Source organism: Musca autumnalis, unplaced genomic scaffold (assembly GCF_047663935.1).
Source record: "Musca autumnalis isolate F117 unplaced genomic scaffold, ASM4766393v1 scaffold_4, whole genome shotgun sequence".
In the NCBI taxonomy this organism is placed as follows: Eukaryota; Metazoa; Arthropoda; class Insecta; order Diptera; family Muscidae; genus Musca; species Musca autumnalis.
Window position 1 is genome coordinate 210393820 of NW_027411977.1, and position 18129 is coordinate 210411948.

The window sequence follows — 18129 nt, forward strand, 5'->3', positions numbered from 1 at the left end:
TGGATTTTATAAAGGACATTTTTTAAGGAAGTGGATTTTTTAAAGAATTTTTTTAAGGATGTGGATTTTCTAATAATTTTTTTAAGGACATGGATTTTTTAAAGAATATTTTTTCAAGGATGTAAATTTTTTAAAGAAAATTTAGTCAAGAAAGTGGATTTTTTAAAGAAAATTTTTTAAGGACGTGGATTTTGTAAAGAAAATTTTTTAAGGACGTGGATTTTTTAAGGACATGAATTTTTTTGAAGAAACTTTTTCAAGGATGTGGACTTTTTTAAGAAAGAACGTGGATTTTTAAAGGAATTTCTTTACAAGGATGAGGACTTTTTTAAGAAAGAACGTGGATTTTTTAAAGGAATTTCTTTACAAGAATGAGAACTTTTTTAAGAAAGAACGTGGATTTTTTAAAGGAAATTCTTTTCAAGGATATGCATTTTTTGAAGAAAAAAATTTTCAAGTACGTGCATTTTTTTTAAGAAAAAAATTTCAAGGGCTTGATTTTTTTAAAGAAAATTTTTTTACTTACTATTTGTAAGTAAGTTAAGTTTAATCTCATATTTGTTGTTTTCAAATTTAAAAACAACAAGTTTAAAGTGGGTGTAGTTCAAATTGATTACTTTTGGGGATGGCAGAGAAGACTAGTTTCGTCCAACGCCACTTGGACTCATCAGTTCTCTTAGTTCTTTGTATTGACAGTGGGAGTAGTTAATTTGGTTTACATATGCGGCTACGAGAGTTTTTAGGTGTTTCGGTTGAATTCGCATTTAAACGAATTCATCAATCACACTTATTCTTGAGCTCGAGTCGTCATAAAATTGGGGAAGGGTTCTTTGTTTCAATACAAAGAACTAAGAGAACTGATGAGTCCAAGTGGCGTTGGAAGAATCTAGTCTTCTCTGCCATCCCCAAAAGTAATCAATTTTAACTACACCCACTTTAAACTTGTTGTTTTTAAATTTGAAAACAACAAATATGAGATTAAGCTTAACTTGCATACAAATAGTAAGTAAAACACACATCTCAACAAAATTGCCAAAGTAAATCTAAAATTTTTTAAAAAGAAAATTTGTTCAATTGCTTGGATTTTTTAAACAAAAATTTTTTTAAAGAAAATTTAGTCGTCAATGTGAGGTTTTAGGAGTCATCAATATGGGGTTTTCTGTGTACTAGAGACCCCAATATACGATGTTCTGTCTATTATTTGGGGGATGCATTATTAGAAGACCTCAATAGGAGATTTTCTGTTTATTGGTGGCCCTAATATGAGGTCTTCTGTTTTGATATAGACATCAATAGGAAGTCTTCTATTTAGTGGGTATCTCAAAAGGTGCTCTTCTGTTTAATGGAGACTTCAACAGGAATTACTTTTTTAGAGGAAACCTTATTCTATTTGTAACATACCTCAGTAGAAGGTCTTCTATTTGATGGAGACTTCAATGGAATGTCTTCTATTTAATGGAGACTTTGAAGAAGGTCTCTGTTTAATGAAGACTTTGTATTTATTGGAGACTTCAAAAGGAGGACTTCTATTTATTGGAGTCCTCAACAGAGGTCTTTATACATTAATTAAAAACATGTACTTTATTATTTCTTGTTTTTTTATATTTATTCAATTATTTTATATTTTTTGTATATTAAAATTAATAAGAAAACTTAACCTAACTTTTTATGACAATAATAAAATACGGCATATCACGTTATAGAATATTAATAATTATACATCAGAATTTTCAATAATCCAGTGGAGATATTTATCGACACGGGTATACATGCCTGGGCGATTTGGTTCGCCGCAACGTATACCCCAGGATACAATACCGACGGTTACCCAACGTCTATTGGGTAATTGGACCAAAAGAGGTCCACCACTATCACCCTGGCAAGAATCTTGACCACCTTCGGGATAACCAGCACAGAGCATTGTCTCCGGAACTCGCTCGACCATGGCATTGCGACAGTCCTGTAGTTTCCAAATTGGTAAAGAAGCCTAAAACACACAAATTTTAAAGATTTAATAAAAAAATCAGAATCAAAAGGAGGTATGGCTGCGAATAAAATTTTCTCTCACAAGCCTAAAATGAAATTTAAAGATTTAATAAAATAACAGAACATATACCCCATCTGACTAAGTGTTTTTTCTAACGAAAATTTCTTCCACTTACCTCCATTAAAATATCCGAATGAGGTCCACCAAACGTTTGCGTACCCCAACCCGTCACAATACCCATATTATTACTCCAATCTTCACCTATGGGTGGCATACACACCGGCCAAATATAGGTATTAAAGATCGTGGGTCTATCGATACGCAACAGAGCAATATCATTTTCATAATTAAACGGATCATAATCGATATGGATGACAATGTTGGCAATACGGAAATCCCTTGCCCTTGTTTCATTCAGCAGCAGGGTATTATATTCTCCTAGACGCACAAAAATTTCTTCCTTTTTAATTTTATGTACACAATGAGCCGCCGTTAGGACATGACGATCTGTAACCAACACTCCTCCACACCAAACATGAGGCAGTCCCGGTCGAAGAAGTGCTGCCATCCATGGCCATTCATCTGGTTCAGCGGGACGACCACGAGACACACGTGGAAATTGTTTAGTTGTTACACCACAACCTCGTTTCTCGGCTGGACCGGTTAGCACACGTTCTTCGGTCACGTCTTCATCGGTTAGAATTTGTGGACCCAAGCGATTTAATATGCGGGTAGGACAACACATGCCAATGGAGCTGAAAGTGGAGTTCAAATAAAGAAAATCAGTTATGAAAAAAAAAAATACATCGATAGGAGGTCATATATTTATAGAATACCTCATAAAAAGCCTCATATTTAAGGAAGAGCTTCTTCTATTTATGGGCCTAATAAGAGGTTTTCTACTTATAGGAAAACTTATTTGGAGGTCTTCTGTTTATTGGAGACCCTAATAAGGAGGTCTTCTGTTTATCGGAGACCCTAATAAGAAGTCGTATACTTATAGGAGACCTCATTAGGGGATCTTCTGGTTATTTGAGACCCTATTAAGAGGTTTTCTACTTATAGGAGACCTCAACAGAGGGTCTTCTGTTTATTGGAGACTTTAATAAGAGATCTTCTGCTTTTAGGAGACCTCATTAGGGGGTCTTCTGGTTATTGGAGACCCTAATAAGACGTCTTCTACGTATAGGAGACCTCATTAGGAGGTCTTCTGGTTATTAGAGACCCTATTAAGAGGTTTTCTACTTATGGGAGGACTCAACAGAAAGTCTTCTATTTATAGGAGACTTCAATAGTACATCTTCGGTTTATTGGAGGCATCTACTTTTAGGAGACCTCATAAGGAGTTATTCTGGTTATTGGAGACCCTAATAAGGGGGTCTTCTATTTATCGGAGACCCTAGTAAGAGATCTTCTACTTTTAGGAGACCTCATTAGGAGATCTTCTGTTTATTGGATACCCTATTAAGAGGTTTTCTACTTATAGGAGACCTCAACAGAAGGTATTTTATTTATAGGAGACTTCAATAGTAGATCTTCGGTTTATTGGAGACTTTAATAAGAGATCTTCCACTTTTAGGAGACCTAGAGACCCTAATACGGGGTTCTTCTATTTACCGGAGACCCCAATAAGAGATCTTCTTATTGGAGTCCCTATTAAGAGGTTTCTACTTATAGGAGACCTCAACAGAAAGTCTTCTATTTATAGGAGACCTCAACAGAAAGTCTTCTATTTATAGGAGACCTCAATAGTAGATCTTCGGTTAATTGGAGATTTTAATAAGTGATCTTCTACTTTTAGGAGACCTCATAAGGAGGTCTTCTGGTTATTGGAGAGCTTATAAGAAGGCCTTCTATTTATCGGAGACCCTAATAAGAGACCTTCTACTTTTAGGAGACCTCATTAGGAGGTCTTCTGTTTATTGGAGACCCTACTAAGAGGTTTCTACTAATAGGAGACCTCAACAGAAGGTATTTTATTTATAGGAGACTTCAATAGTAGATCTTCGGTTTATTGTAGACTTTAATAAGAGATCTTCTACTTTTAGGAGGCCTCATAAGGAGGTCTTCTATTTATTTGAGACCCTAATAAGGGGGTCTTCTATTTATCGGAGACCCTAATAAGAGATATTCTACTTTTAGGAGACCTCATTAGAAGGTGTTCTGGTTATTGGGGACCCTATTAAGAGGTTTTCTACTTATAGGAGACCTCAACAGAAGGTATTATATTTATAGGAGACTTCAATAGTAGATCTTCGGTTTATTGGAGACTTTAATAAGAGATCTTCTACTTTCAGGAGACCTCATAAGGAGGTCTTCTGGTTATTGGAGACCCCAATACGGGTTTCTTCTATTTATCGGAGACCCCAATAAGAGATCTTCTACTTCTAAGAGACCTCATAAGGAGGTCTTCTGGTTATTGGAGACCCTAATAAGGGGGTCTTCTATTTATCGGAGACCCTAATAAGAGATCTTCTACTTTTAAGAGACATCATTAGGAGGTGTTCTGGTTATTGGAGACCCTATTAACAGGTTTTCTACTTATAGGAGACCTCAACAGAAGGTATTTTATTTATAGGAGACTTCAATAGTAGATCTTCGGTTTATTGGAGACTTTAATAAGAGATCTTCTACTTTTAGGAGACCTCATAAGGAGGTCTTCTGGTTATTGGAGACCCCAATACGGGTTTCTTCTATTTATCGGAGACCCCAATAAGAGATCTTCTACTTTTAGGAGACCTCATAAGGAGGTCTTCTGGTTATTGGGACCCTAATAAGGGGGTCTTCTATTTATCGGAGACCCTAATAAGAGATCTTCTACTTTTAGGAGACCTCATTAGGAGGTGTTCTGGTTATTGAAGACCCTATTAAGAGGTTTTCTACTTATAGGAGACCTCAACAGAGGGTATTTTATTTATAGGAGACTTCAATAGTAGATCTTCGGTTTATTGGAGACTTTAATAAGAGATCTTCTACTTTTAGGAGACCTCATAAGGAGGTCTTCTGGTTATTGGAGACCCCAATACGGGTTTCTTCTATTTATCGGAGACCCCAATATGAGATCTTCTACTTTTACGAGACCTCATAAGGAGGTCTTCTGGTTATTAAAGACCGTAATACGGGGGTCTTCTATTTATCGGAGACCCTAGTAAGAGATATTCTACTCTTAGGAGACCTCATTAGGAGGTCTTCTGGTTATTGGAGTCCCTATTAAGAGGTTTCTACTTATAGGAGACTTCAACAGAAAGTCTCCTATTTATAGGAGACTTCAATAGCACATCTTCGGTTTATTGGAGACTTTAATAAGAGATCTTCTACTTTTAGGAGACCTCATAAGGAGGTCTTCTGGTTATTGGGGACCATAATACGGGGGTCTTCTATTTATCGGAGACCCTAATAAGAGATCTTCTACTTTTAGAAGAGCACATTAGAAGGTGTTCTGGTCATTGGAGACCCTATTAAGAGGTTTTCTACTTATAGGAGACCTCAACAGAAGGTATTTTATTTATAAGAGACTTCAATAGAAGATCTTCGGTTTATTGGAGACTTTAATAAGAGATCTTCTACTTTTAGGAGACCTCATAAGGAGGTCTTCTGGTTATTGGAGACCCTAATACGGGGTTCTTCTATTTATCGGAGACCCCAATAAGAGATCTTCTACTTTTATGAGACTTCATTAGGAGGTCTTCTGGTTATTGCAGTCCATATTAAGAGGTTTCTACTTATAGGAGACCTCAACAGAAAGTCTTCTATTTATAGGAGACTTCAATAGTAGATCTTCGGTTTATTGGAGATTTTAATAAGAGATCTACTTTTAGGAGACCTCATAAGGAGGTCTTCTGGTTATTGGAGAACCTAATACGGGGGTCTTCTATTTATCGGATACCCCAATAAGAGATCTTCTACTTTTAGGAGACCTCATTAGGAGTGTTTCTGGTTATTGGAGACCACAATAAGGAGGTCTTCTATTTATCAGAGACCTAATAAAAGGTCTTCTACTTATAGGAGACCTCATTAGGAGGTCTTCTATTTATAGGAGCCTTCAGTAGTAGATCTTCTGTTTATTGGATACCCTAATAAGAGATCTTCTACTTTTAGGAGCCCTTATTAGGAGGTCTTTTTTTATTGGAGAGGTTTTCTACTTATAGGAGACCTCAACAGAAGGTATTTTATTTATAGAAGACTTCAATAGTAGAACTTCGGTTTATTGGAGACTATAATAAGAGATCTTCTATTTTTGGGAGACCTCATAAGGAGGTCTTCTGATTATTGGAGACCCTAATATTGGGGTCATCTATTTATCGGAGACTCCAATAAGAGATCTTCTACTTTTAGGAGATCTCATTAGGATGTCTTCTAGTTATTAAGAGGTTTTCTACTTATAGGAGACCCCAACAGGAATTCTTCTATTTAAAGGAGACTTCAATAGTAGATTTTCTGTTTATTGGATAGTTTATTAAGAGATCTTCTACTTTTAGGAGACCTCCTTAGGAGGTCTTCTGGTTATTGGAGATCACAATTAGGAGGTCTTCTATTTATCAGAGACCTAATAAAAGGTCTTCTACTTATAGGAGACCTCATTAGGAGGTCTTCTGCTTAGTGGAGTCTCTATTAAGAGGTTTTCTACTCATAGGAGACCTGAACAGAGAGTCTTCTATTTATAGGAGGCTTCAATAGTAGTCCCCTAATAAGAGGTTTAAAGGGTGCTTCTGTGGACCCTTTCTGAAAGGGAAGGTGCTTCTATGGACCCTTTCTGAAAGAAAGGGTATTTCCGTAGACTCTTTCTGAAAGAAAGGGTGCTTCTATAGACTCTTCCTCAAACAAAGGGTGCTTCTATAGACTCTTCCTGAAACAAAGGGTGCTTCTATAGACTCTTCCTGAAAGAAAGGGTGCTTCTACAGACCCTTTCTGAAAAATGGTGCTTCTATTGATCCTTTGTGAAAAAGGGTAATACTATAGATCCTTTCTGAAAGAAAGGGTACTTCCGTAGACCCTTTCTGAAGGGAAGGGTACCTCCGTAGACCCTATCTGAAAGAGAGGGTGCTTCTATAGACTCTTCCTGAAAGAAAGGGTGCTTCTATAGGCTCTTCCTTAAAGAAAGGGTGCTTCTATGGACTCTTCCTGAAAGAAAGTGTGCTTCTATAGACTCTTCCTGAAAGAAAGGGTGCTTCTATAGACTCTTCCTGAAAGAAAGGGTGCTTCTATAGACTCTTCCTGAAAGAAAGGGTGCTTCTATAGACTCTTCCTGAAAGAAAGGGTGCTTCCATAGAATCTTCCTTAAAGGGTACTGCCGTAGACCCTTTATGAAAGAAATGGTACTTCTATTGATCCTTTACGAAAGACAGGCTGCTTCTAGAGTACCTTTCCGAAAGAAAGGGTGCTTCTAGAGTACCTTTCCGAAAGAAAGGGTGCTTCTAGAGTACCTTTCCGAAAGAAAGGGTGCTTCTAGAGCACCTTTCCGAAAGAAAGGGTGCCTCTAAAGTACCTTTCCGAAAGAAAGGGTGCTTCTAGAGTACCTTTCCGAAAGAGAGGGTGCTTCTAGAGAACCTTTCCAAAAGAAAGGGTGCTTCTAGAGTACCTTTCCGAAAGAGAGGGTGCTTCTAGGATACCTTTACGAAAGAAAGGGTGCTTCCAGAGTACTTTTCAGAAAGAAAGGGTGCTTCTAGGATACCTTTCCGAAAGAAAGGGTGCTCCCAGAGTACTTTTCAGAAAGAAAGAATGCTTCTAGGATACCTTTCCGAAAGAAAGGGTGCTTCTAGGATACCTTTCCGAAAGAAAGGGTGCTTCTAGGATACCTTTCCGAAAGAAAGGGTGCTTCTAGGATACCTTTCCGAAAGAAAGGGTGCTTCCAGAGTACCTTTCAGAAAGAAAGGGTGCTTCTATAGACTCTTCCTGAAAAAAGGGTGCTTCTATAGACTCTTCCTGAAAGAAAGGGTGCTTCTATAGACTCTTCCTGAAAGAAAGGGTGCTTCTATAGACTCTTCCTGAAAGAAAGGGTGCTTCTATAGACTCTTCCTGAAAGAAAGGGTGCTTCTATAGACTCTTCCTGAAAGAAAGGGTGCTTCTATAGACTCTTCCTGAAAGAAAGGGTGCTTCTATAGACTCTTCCTGAAAGAAAGGGTGCTTCTATAGACTCTTCCTGAAAGAAAGGGTGCTTCTATAGACTCTTCCTGAAAGAAAGGGTGCTTCTATAGACTCTTCCTGAAAGAAAGGGTGCTTCTATAGACTCTTCCTGAAAGAAAGGGTGCTTCTATAGACTCTTCCTGAAAGAAAGGGTGCTTCTATAGACTCTTCCTGAAAGAAAGGGTGCTTCTATAGACTCTTCCTGAAAGAAAGGGTGCTTCTATAGACTCTTCCTGAAAGAAAGGGTGCTTCTATAGACTCTTCCTGAAAGAAAGGGTGCTTCTATAGACTCTTCCTGAAAGAAAGGGTGCTTCTATAGACTCTTCCTGAAAGAAAGGGTGCTTCTATAGACTCTTCCTGAAAGAAAGGGTGCTTCTATAGACTCTTCCTGAAAGAAAGGGTGCTTCTATAGACTCTTCCTGAAAGAAAGGGTGCTTCTATAGACTCTTCCTTAAAGAAAGGGTGCTTCTATAGACTCTTCCTGAAAGAAAGGGTGCTTCTATAGACTCTTCCTGAAAGAAAGGGTGCTTCTATAGACTCTTCCTGAAAGAAAGGGTGCTTCTATAGACTCTTCCTGAAAGAAAGGGTGCTTCTATAGACTCTTCCTGAAAGAAAGGGTGCTTCTATAGACTCTTCCTGAAAGAAAGGGTGCTTCTATAGACTCTTCCTGAAAGAAAGGGTGCTTCTATAGACTCTTCCTGAAAGAAAGGGTGCTTCTATAGACTCTTCCTTAAAGAAAGGGTGCTTCTATAGACTCTTCCTGAAAGAAAGGGTGCTTCTATAGACTCTTCCTGAAAGAAAGGGTGCTTCTATAGACTCTTCCTGAAAGAAAGGGTGCTTCTATAGACTCTTCCTGAAAGAAAGGGTGCTTCTATAGACTCTTCCTGAAAGAAAGGGTGCTTCTATAGACTCTTCCTGAAAGAAAGGGTGCTTCTATAGACTCTTCCTGAAAGAAAGGGTGCTTCTATAGACTCTTCCTGAAAGAAAGGGTGCTTCTATAGACTCTTCCTGAAAGAAAGGGTGCTTCTATAGACTCTTCCTGAAAGAAAGGGTGCTTCTATAGACTCTTCCTGAAAGAAAGGGTGCTTCTATAGACTCTTCCTGAAAGAAAGGGTGCTTCTATAGACTCTTCCTGAAAGAAAGGGTGTTTCTATAGACTCTTCCTGAAAGAAAGGGTGCTTCTATAGACTCTTCCTGAAAGAAAGGGTGCTTCTATAGACTCTTCCTGAAAGAAAGGGTGCTTCTATAGACTCTTCCTGAAAGAAAGGGTGCTTCTATAGACTCTTCCTGAAAGAAAGGGTGCTTCTATAGACTCTTCCTGAAAGAAAGGGTGCTTCTATAGACTCTTCCTGAAAGAAAGGGTGCTTCTATAGACTCTTCCTGAAAGAAAGGGTGCTTCTATAGACTCTTCCTGAAAGAAAGGGTGCTTCTATAGACTCTTCCTGAAAGAAAGGGTGCTTCTATAGACTCTTCCTGAAAGAAAGGGTGCTTCTATAGACTCTTCCTGAAAGAAAGGGTGCTTCTATAGACTCTTCCTTAAAGAAAGGGTGCTTCTATAGACTCTTCCTGAAAGAAAGGGTGCTTCTATAGACTCTTCCTGAAAGAAAGGGGGCTTCTATAGACTCTTCCTGAAAGAAAGGGTGCTTCTATAGACTCTTCCTGAAAGAAAGGGTGCTTCTATAGACTCTTCCTGAAAGAAAGGGTGCTTCTATAGACTCTTCCTGAAAGAAAGGGTGCTTCTATAGACTCCTCCTGAAAGAAAGGGTTCTTCTATAGACTCTTCCTGAAAGAAAGGGTGCTTCTACAGACCATTTGTGAAAGAAAAGGTGCTTCTTTTGATCCTTTCTGAAAAAAGGGAGCTTCTATAGAACCTTTCTGAAAGAAAGGGTGCTTCTAAAGACCACTTCTGAAAGAAAGGGTGCTTCTGTAGACTCTTCCTGAAAGAAATGGTGCTTCTATAGACGCTTCCTGAAAGAAAGGGTGCTTCTATAGACTCTTCCTGAAAAAAGGGTGCTTCTATAGACTCTTCCTGAAAGAAAGGGTGCTTCTATAGACGCTTCCTGAAAGAAAGGGTGCTTCTATAGACTCTTCCTGAAAGAAAGGGTGCTTCTATAGACTCTTCCTGAAAGAAAGGGTGCTTCTACAGACCATTTGTGAAAGAAAAGGTGCTTCTTTTGATCCTTTCTGAAAAAAAGGGAGCTTCTATAGAACCTTTCTGAAAGAAAGGGTGCTTCTAAAGACCACTTCTGAAAGAAAGGGTGCTTCTATAGACTCTTCCTGAAAGAAATGGTGCTTCTATAGACTCTTCCTGAAAGAAAGGGTGCTTCTATAGACTCTTCCTGAAAGAAAGGGTGCTTCTATAGACTCTTCCTGAAAGAAAGGGTGCTTCTATAGACTCTTCCTGAAAGAAAGGGAGCTTCTATAGACTCTTCCTGAGGGTGCTTCTATAGACTCTTCCTGAAAGAAAGGCTGCTTCTATAGACTCTTCCTGAAAGAAAGGGTGCTTCTATAGACTCTTCCTGAAAGAAAGGCTGCTTCTATAGACTCTTCCTGAAAGAAATGGTGCTTCTATAGACTCTTCCTGAAAGAAAGGCTGGTTCTATAGACTCTTCCTTAAAGAAAGGGTGCTTCTATAGACTCTTCCTGAAAGAAAGGGTGCTTCCATAGACTCTTCCTGAAAGAAAGGGTGTTTCTATAGACTCTTCCTGAAAGAAAGAGTGCTTTTATAGACTCTTCCTGAAAAAAAGGGTGCTTCTATAGGCCCTTTCTGAAAGAAAGGCTTCTTCTAATAGGATGCCACAATTGGAGGTCTTCTTTTTATATGAAATCTCATTCTCATTTCAGTTATAGGAAGCTACAATAGGATTTTTCTGTCTAAACATTTATCTTCATGGAAACCCTTTTGCCCCCGTTCAATCTTACCTGCCCTGAATAACGCATAAATGTGATACCAAACGCCAGACATCATCCTTCAACTCAGGCATCCGACAATAGACAATATGACGACAAGTACCCTCTTCTCCTGATGGTGTACGGCATGAACCAAATGAACGACTATCCTAGAAAGGAAAACAAAATAAGTAAAAGAGACTGTGGTAAGAGGTAGGTGGTATTGTTTGAAACATTTTACAGGAAAGTTTACTGTCAAATCGGAAAATGTGGAGGTTATACCAAAAAATTGAAACATATGTCCATATTTTGTATAGGGAAATTTAATAAGAGCATTGTATGCTAAATAGATGGAAGAGAATCTACTATTTTTGTCTGTATTGCAACTACTACAACTACGGTCGAAATAGCTTTAAGGAAGATCTGCCCGCGACAACCGTTTATATCGGTCGAATTTCGTTAGTTCCTTAACCGATGTTCTAAGCGATTTCGACTGTATTTGCCAACAATAAAGCTGAAAACACATCCAACGTTTGAGTAAAGTTTTGTATTGGGGGTTGAGAAAAAAAAACAACAACAGGGCGACACCGACACCAAAGTCCAGCGTTGATCTGTTTGCGGGCGTATATTTCAAATGAATTTGAATTTTTCGGCATCATGCCCAGCACTGTAAAAACGGCCAAAACGACACAAAACTTTACCCAAACGTTGGATGTGTTTTTAGCTTAATAGCACTCTTTTTATTCCGAGCAAAAACTAGCAACATCTTTACTAGCTTCATATATGATGGGTGGTTCATTAAATATTATTTTTCCAAGATCTTTTATAGGAGGATTTTTTCTAATATTTCCCCCAAAAACGTTCCGTTTTCTATTAAGTTTGCACTTACCTGCGCCAACTGATCATTTGTCTGACGACGCTTTCTCCAATGATGACGTATTTTGAAATCGGTTACATTTTCTGATTTTTCACTTTGTAATGCACGAATGCCAGTGTTCACTTGCCGTCCCCAATGGAATTCATCGTTGTCCGTTAGATCAAGTAAATCTAATAACACAGTGGTAAGTGGTGAGAGGTAGGTAGAGGGGTATATAATTAGCAAAAAAAAAAACAGTTATACAATGCAACAATGCAAGTAAGCAAAAATAAGTAACATCATCTTTAGTTCATTTAATGTCATTCTATTGTTTTTTGTTTTTGTAATTGACGCTGAGTTGTGATATTAATAACATTAATTAGACACTCAAAGAAAAATGTCTGTAAAGAAGGCTTCTTTTGGCATTAATAAGTAGCCCATTTGCATATAACTGGATTAAATAAACCGCCTAGGTTTCAAATGTCAATTACATTGCGAATACGTCAAATAACTCCTCATAAAGAAGCTTAACCCGATAAAAAGTAATATGATAAACAGGCTATAAGACTCCAAAAGTAGGTACTAATGCCTTGTTCAGACTGACGGTGTTTCGCTCTCTATTCGTTGTTCGATCCCAAATTACGATGTAATTACTTCATTTCCCATACAAAATATTGAGAACGAACAACGATTTGTGTACATTGTTCAATTTAAATTACTCTCAGAACGACGATAACATATGTCCCATCTCTAACAAATGAGAGAATTTATCGAAATAAATTAATTATGACAGGAAAAATAAAAAATTTAAAATTTATTAAAAACCCAAAACTTTTTAGTAAAACTGCAAAACCTGAATGAAAAGTAAACGGTTTAAGGACTAATAAACATTCAAATCATAGCAAATTTTGTTTTCTCTTCCATTGCAGTTGCATTTCTTGTCCATCGTTTTAAATTCGCGTACAAATTTAGAAACAAAAATCAAATGCCTGCCGGAAAGTCTGTATACCAAAAAGTTATTTTGGCAGGTCTCTCTCTCGTTAATTTTTAAAATAGAAAAATTTGAAAATATACTGAAAACACCAAAATTGTGAGAAAAACTAGAAAACTTGAATGAAACTAATATAATTTAATATTAAATAGATATCTGAAAGAAGGACAACTATTTTTTCAGTTCATATCAATTAACTTTACTCGCCTTTTGGCTGAAACTTTCTTTAAAATCAGAAAATAAAAACTATGAAAATATGAATCATGTTGCTATGAATGATGTACCATGTCATATGAACGGGTTAATTCGTGTACGTAATTATGAGAACGAACGACGTTATTCAAATGCTGGTATGAACATGGCATTAGGAAAAATTATACATCGGCAATAGTTTTTTTTAACTCATCCGGGACTGCTTAGTTTTCTTAAGGTCTTCTTTATACTATTCGATATTTTAATTGAGTTGTGTTGTTTGCTCTCTTTGATGTGAGATAAGTCTCCTCTTGTTTTTCAGTCCACTTTTTCTACGAGTGTATTATAATGCTTTGGCATTTAAAAGTCACTCAACTCACCAATATAATCTTTTGAAATTAGACAACTTGACAGAGCCAATAATTGCGTGAAAAATGCAATTAACAAGGCGATTTTAAGCGGCATTTTTTAGCTTATCCGGAACGTTATCTAGGCGGGCATTTAATATGAGATTCTGAAATGAAAAAAAAAAAACGAAAAATAGAATAAAGATAATAGCAGCATCAAATCGAATCAGCTGTTCTATAAAAGTATGGCTTCACAGAGATAAATTCCTACCTATGACAGCGGGTTCAACATTAATTCAATTTGTTGTATATTATTTCTGAGAAAAATTGACGGTGGGAAAATACAACAAATACAAAATAATTAATGTTATTATTAATAATATACGGATATGTTTGTGGTTAGGGAAAATATAGTTTTATTTGGGTTACATATATGAGAATAAAGTAACACAGGTAAAATTGATATTTACAAAGCGACGGACAGTATCACTTTAACAGCATGGTGCTCTTGAAGTAACATTAAATGGAAGGTGCTTACACCTGGGAAGTTTTTGCGGATTCTGAAACAGCAATGTACATATATGAGAAAAATCCAAAAACAGGAAAAAAGTCGCCATAGCGTTTTTAAATAAATCGCGATATGAGATATAGAAGTTCAGGTCACATTTTTGGTGTTTTTAAAATGGGACTAGAGAAAATCGTATAGCTGTAAAAATTCTCTACAAGATTGACTTTCGTAATTTTTCCTATGTTGTACCATTTTTGTGATATATAACTTTAAGTTTGGAAATTGCAGTCTTAACTCTATATCTCAATAATAGTAAAGTCTACGAAAATACCATAAGGGACAATCTTGTAGAGAATTTTCATAGCTACAACATTTTCTTTTGTCCCATTTCGATAGGAATTGCGGTTTCCACACAAAATCGTGAAAATCTAAAAAATCTTAATAATGCCAACTTGAATCGCGATTTGTTTAAAAAGCGCTCCCGCAATTTTTTGTTTTTTTTTTTATTTTTCTCATCTATGAACATTGTAGTTTCAGTTTAAAGTTGCTTCAAGAGCACCGTGACAGTTAACAGGTACCTTAAAGTTCTAAACCATTAACAACTTGTAAATCTTCCAAATTGAAGACTACTGCAATTGATGTTGGAGAATGTCTGAATAAGAGGACATCAAGAAAATCTATTCTAGCTAAACAAAATGTTCATGTTAAGAAGATGAGGAGATTTCTACAACTTAAATGTTTAGTTGAAGAACTTAAAGCTCTCTTCCAAATTTATATATGATAATAATTAATTATTCTATCAATATGAGTTTTTTTTATTTTTAGATCTATCCAAAGAATAGTTCGATAGGTGGCCTAAGTACTAGCAAAGTGCCCGCTACTTCGTATGCGGAAAGGATATAAAAAACAAATAAACAATATGTAATATGGAAATGGCGAACACTGAAAATTTTGTTGCCCTAATACCAATTTAAATCAATATTTATTTTTATTATCAGCCGTATCTCACCCTTACATGTTAACAGCGAGACCAACATTGCACCCCAATACTCACACTAAATCCAAAAAATACAGATTCCAGCACTGTCCCTACACCCAACAACAAATTGAGTGCCATTAAGTACTCTTCGTTCCCATAAGTACGATTTTCCAAAATTACTTCAATCCTTCATCTCACCAGTAACCTTAATTCCAAAAAACAGGATTCCAGCGTTATCGGAGCACTCAAATTCAAATTGTACCATTTGGTATATTTCGTGCCCATAAGTACGAATTTCAAAAACTACCTCCATGTCTCAATCCTACACTCCAACCGTAGTCTTACCAAATTCCAGGATTCCAGCTCTATCCGTTTCCCCAAATACCCACTGTACCAAATATAGTACCATTAGTACTTTTCGTAGCCATAAGTACGAATTTCCAAAACCACATTAATCCTATACTACAACAGTAATCTCAATTACAAATTGAAGGATTCCAGGTCTATTCGTTCACTCAAATCCAAATTGTACCAATTTTAATACCATTTAGTACTCAACAATAATCTCAATTCCAAATTTCAGGATTCCAGATTCCAAATTCCAATTGTACCAAATTTAGTACTTTTCGTTCCCATAAGTACGAATTTCCAAAACTACCACAATCCTACACTCCAACAGAAATCTCAATTCCTTTTTTCAGGATTCTAGGTCTATCCGTTGACCCAAATCCAAATTATACCAAATTTAGTGCTTTCGTATCCATATGTACGAATTTCCAAAATTTCTACACTCCAACATTAATCTCAATTACGAATTTAAGGTTTCCAGCTCTATTCGTTCACCCAAATCCAAACTGTACCAACAGCAAGCTTAATTCTAAATTTCATTATTCCAGCTCTGTTCGTTCACCCAAATCCAAATTTGTTACTTTTTGTACCCATAAGTACGAATTAAACTACTTCCATTTTACACTCCAAATGTAGCCTACGAAGTACGAATTTCCAAATTATCTCAATCCCATACTCTAAATCAATGTTAATTCGAAATTTCAGGGCTACAGCTCTATCCGTTCACCCTAAATCCAAATTGTACCAAATTTAGTACCACTTAGTACTTTTCGTAACCTTAGGTACGTATTTTCAAAACAACTTCCATTCTACAATCCAACAGTATCCAACCTTATACTCCAACAGCAATTTTTATTCCCAATTTCAGAAATTCAGCTCTATCCGATGACCCAAATCTTAATTGCACCAAATTTATTACTTTTCGTAACCCATAATTCCTCCAAGTTATCTCCATCCCATACTACAACATCAATCTTAATTCAAAATTTCAGGATTCCAGCTATATCCGTTCGCCCAAATCGTAATTGTACCAAATTTAGTACTTTTCGTACCCATAAGTACGAATTTTTAAAACTACTTTCATTCTACTCTCTAACATCAGCCTTAATTCAAATTTCAGCACTCCATCTCTATCCGTTCGCCTAAATCGTAATTGTACCAAATTTAGTACCATTTAGTACTTTTCGTACCCATAAGTACGAATTTTCAAAACTACTTCCATTCTACCCTCCAACTGTAGCCTTAATTCAAAATTTCAGGATTCCAGTCTATCCGTTCAACCTAAATCCAAATTGTACAAAATTTAGTACCATTTAGTACTTGTAGTACACATAACTACGAATTTTCATACCTGCTTCCATTCTACTCTCTAACAGCAGCCTTAATTCAAATTTCAGGATTCCACCTCTATCCGTTCGCCCAAATAGTAATTGTACCAAATTTAGTACCATTTAGTACTTTTCGTACCCATAAGTACGAATTTTCAAAACTATTTCCATTCTACCCTCCAACTGTGGCCCTAATTCAAAATTTCAGGATTCCAGCTCTATCCGTTCAACCTTAATACAATTTGTACCAAATTTAGTACCATTTAGTACTTTTCGTACCCGTAAGTACGAATTTTTAAAACTACACACATTTTACTCTCCAACAGCACCCTTAGTTCAAAATTTCAGGATTCCAGCTCTATCCGTTCGTCCAAATCATAATTGCACCAAATTTAGTACCATTTAGTACTTTTCGTACCCATAAGTACGAATTTTCAAAACTACTTCCATTTTACTCTCCAACAGTAGAATTAGTTCAAAATTTCAGGATTCCAGCTCTATCCGTTCGCCCAAATGATAATTGTACCAAATTTAGTACCATTTAGTACTTTTCGTACACATGTGTACACTAGGGATATAACTTTTTGCACTTTTTTGCAAATATCAAAAATACCACCTCATAGCCGTGTAGAGCATGAAAAACTATTATGAAATACGGTGTCAATTTTTCTCTACCGCGAAAAAAGTTTCCGCACCAAATGCATTGAAGTTCGGTAATGCATTTTTTAATTTTATCTGTCATAACAACATATTTGCTTTTCATTAAAATTTTTATCTTTTTGTAATCTAATTTAAAATCATCATCAAAGCGTTCTGGACCAATTTGTTCTAAAATCGCGCCATTTCGGACCATATTAGGATTTTTTGACACTATTGTAATTTTTGGTTTTTCTTTATAAACTCTTGAATTTTATGTTTATATTTTTTTAACCTATCGGAGAAGAGAATATGGAGTCATTTGCAACTAATTCGCGAAAGTTACAGGCTGTTTTTGTTGACTTTGCCTGTGAGAATTGTATTTTTTTGTATAAATATTTTTTCAAACAAAGCAAATTTAAAATTATAAGTAGAAAAAGCATCAAAAGGGTTTTAGTAATCAAAGCTGGTGCGGAGACTTTTTTCACCAAATCGATCTTAGAAACGCGTTTTCATTATTAGGACAAAAATCCCCACATGGTACTGGTGTTGTATTTTTGTAGAAAACAAATACGATTCTCACAAGCAAAGTCAACAAAAACAGCCTGTAACTTTCGCGAATTCGTTGCAAATGACTCCATATTCTCTTCTCCGATAGGTTAAAAAAATATAAACATAAAATTCACAAGTTTATAAAGAAAAACCAAAAATTGCAATAGTGTCAAAAAATCCTAGTATGGTCCGAAATGGTGCGATTTGAGAACAAATTGGTCCAGAACGCTTTGATAATGATTTTAAATTAGTTTACAAAAAAATAAAAATTTTAATGAAAAGCAAATATGTTGTTATGACAGATAAAATTAAAAAATGCATTACCGAACTTCAATGCATTTGGTGCGGAAACTTTTTTCGCGATAGAGAAAAATTGACACCGTGTTTCATAAT

The 18129-nt window shown here is 36.2% G+C and overlaps 1 protein-coding gene across 1 annotated transcript in view; it reads right to left on the reverse strand.

Annotated features, from left to right (window-relative positions):
* Positions 1 to 1580: 1580 nt before the first annotated feature.
* LOC141404131 (venom protease) overlaps positions 1581 to 18129 on the reverse strand; it is a 28085-nt gene continuing 11536 nt past the window's right edge. The window contains exons 2-6 of the mRNA XM_073987451.1: positions 13419 to 13552; positions 11889 to 12046; positions 11033 to 11169; positions 2163 to 2742; positions 1581 to 1987 (exon numbers count right to left, since the gene is read on the reverse strand). Coding sequence (XP_073843552.1) covers positions 1715 to 1987; positions 2163 to 2742; positions 11033 to 11169; positions 11889 to 12046; positions 13419 to 13503 — 1233 coding nt within the window. The 5' untranslated portion in view covers positions 13504 to 13552 and the 3' untranslated portion in view covers positions 1581 to 1714. The remainder of the gene's footprint in view (positions 1988 to 2162; positions 2743 to 11032; positions 11170 to 11888; positions 12047 to 13418; positions 13553 to 18129) is intronic.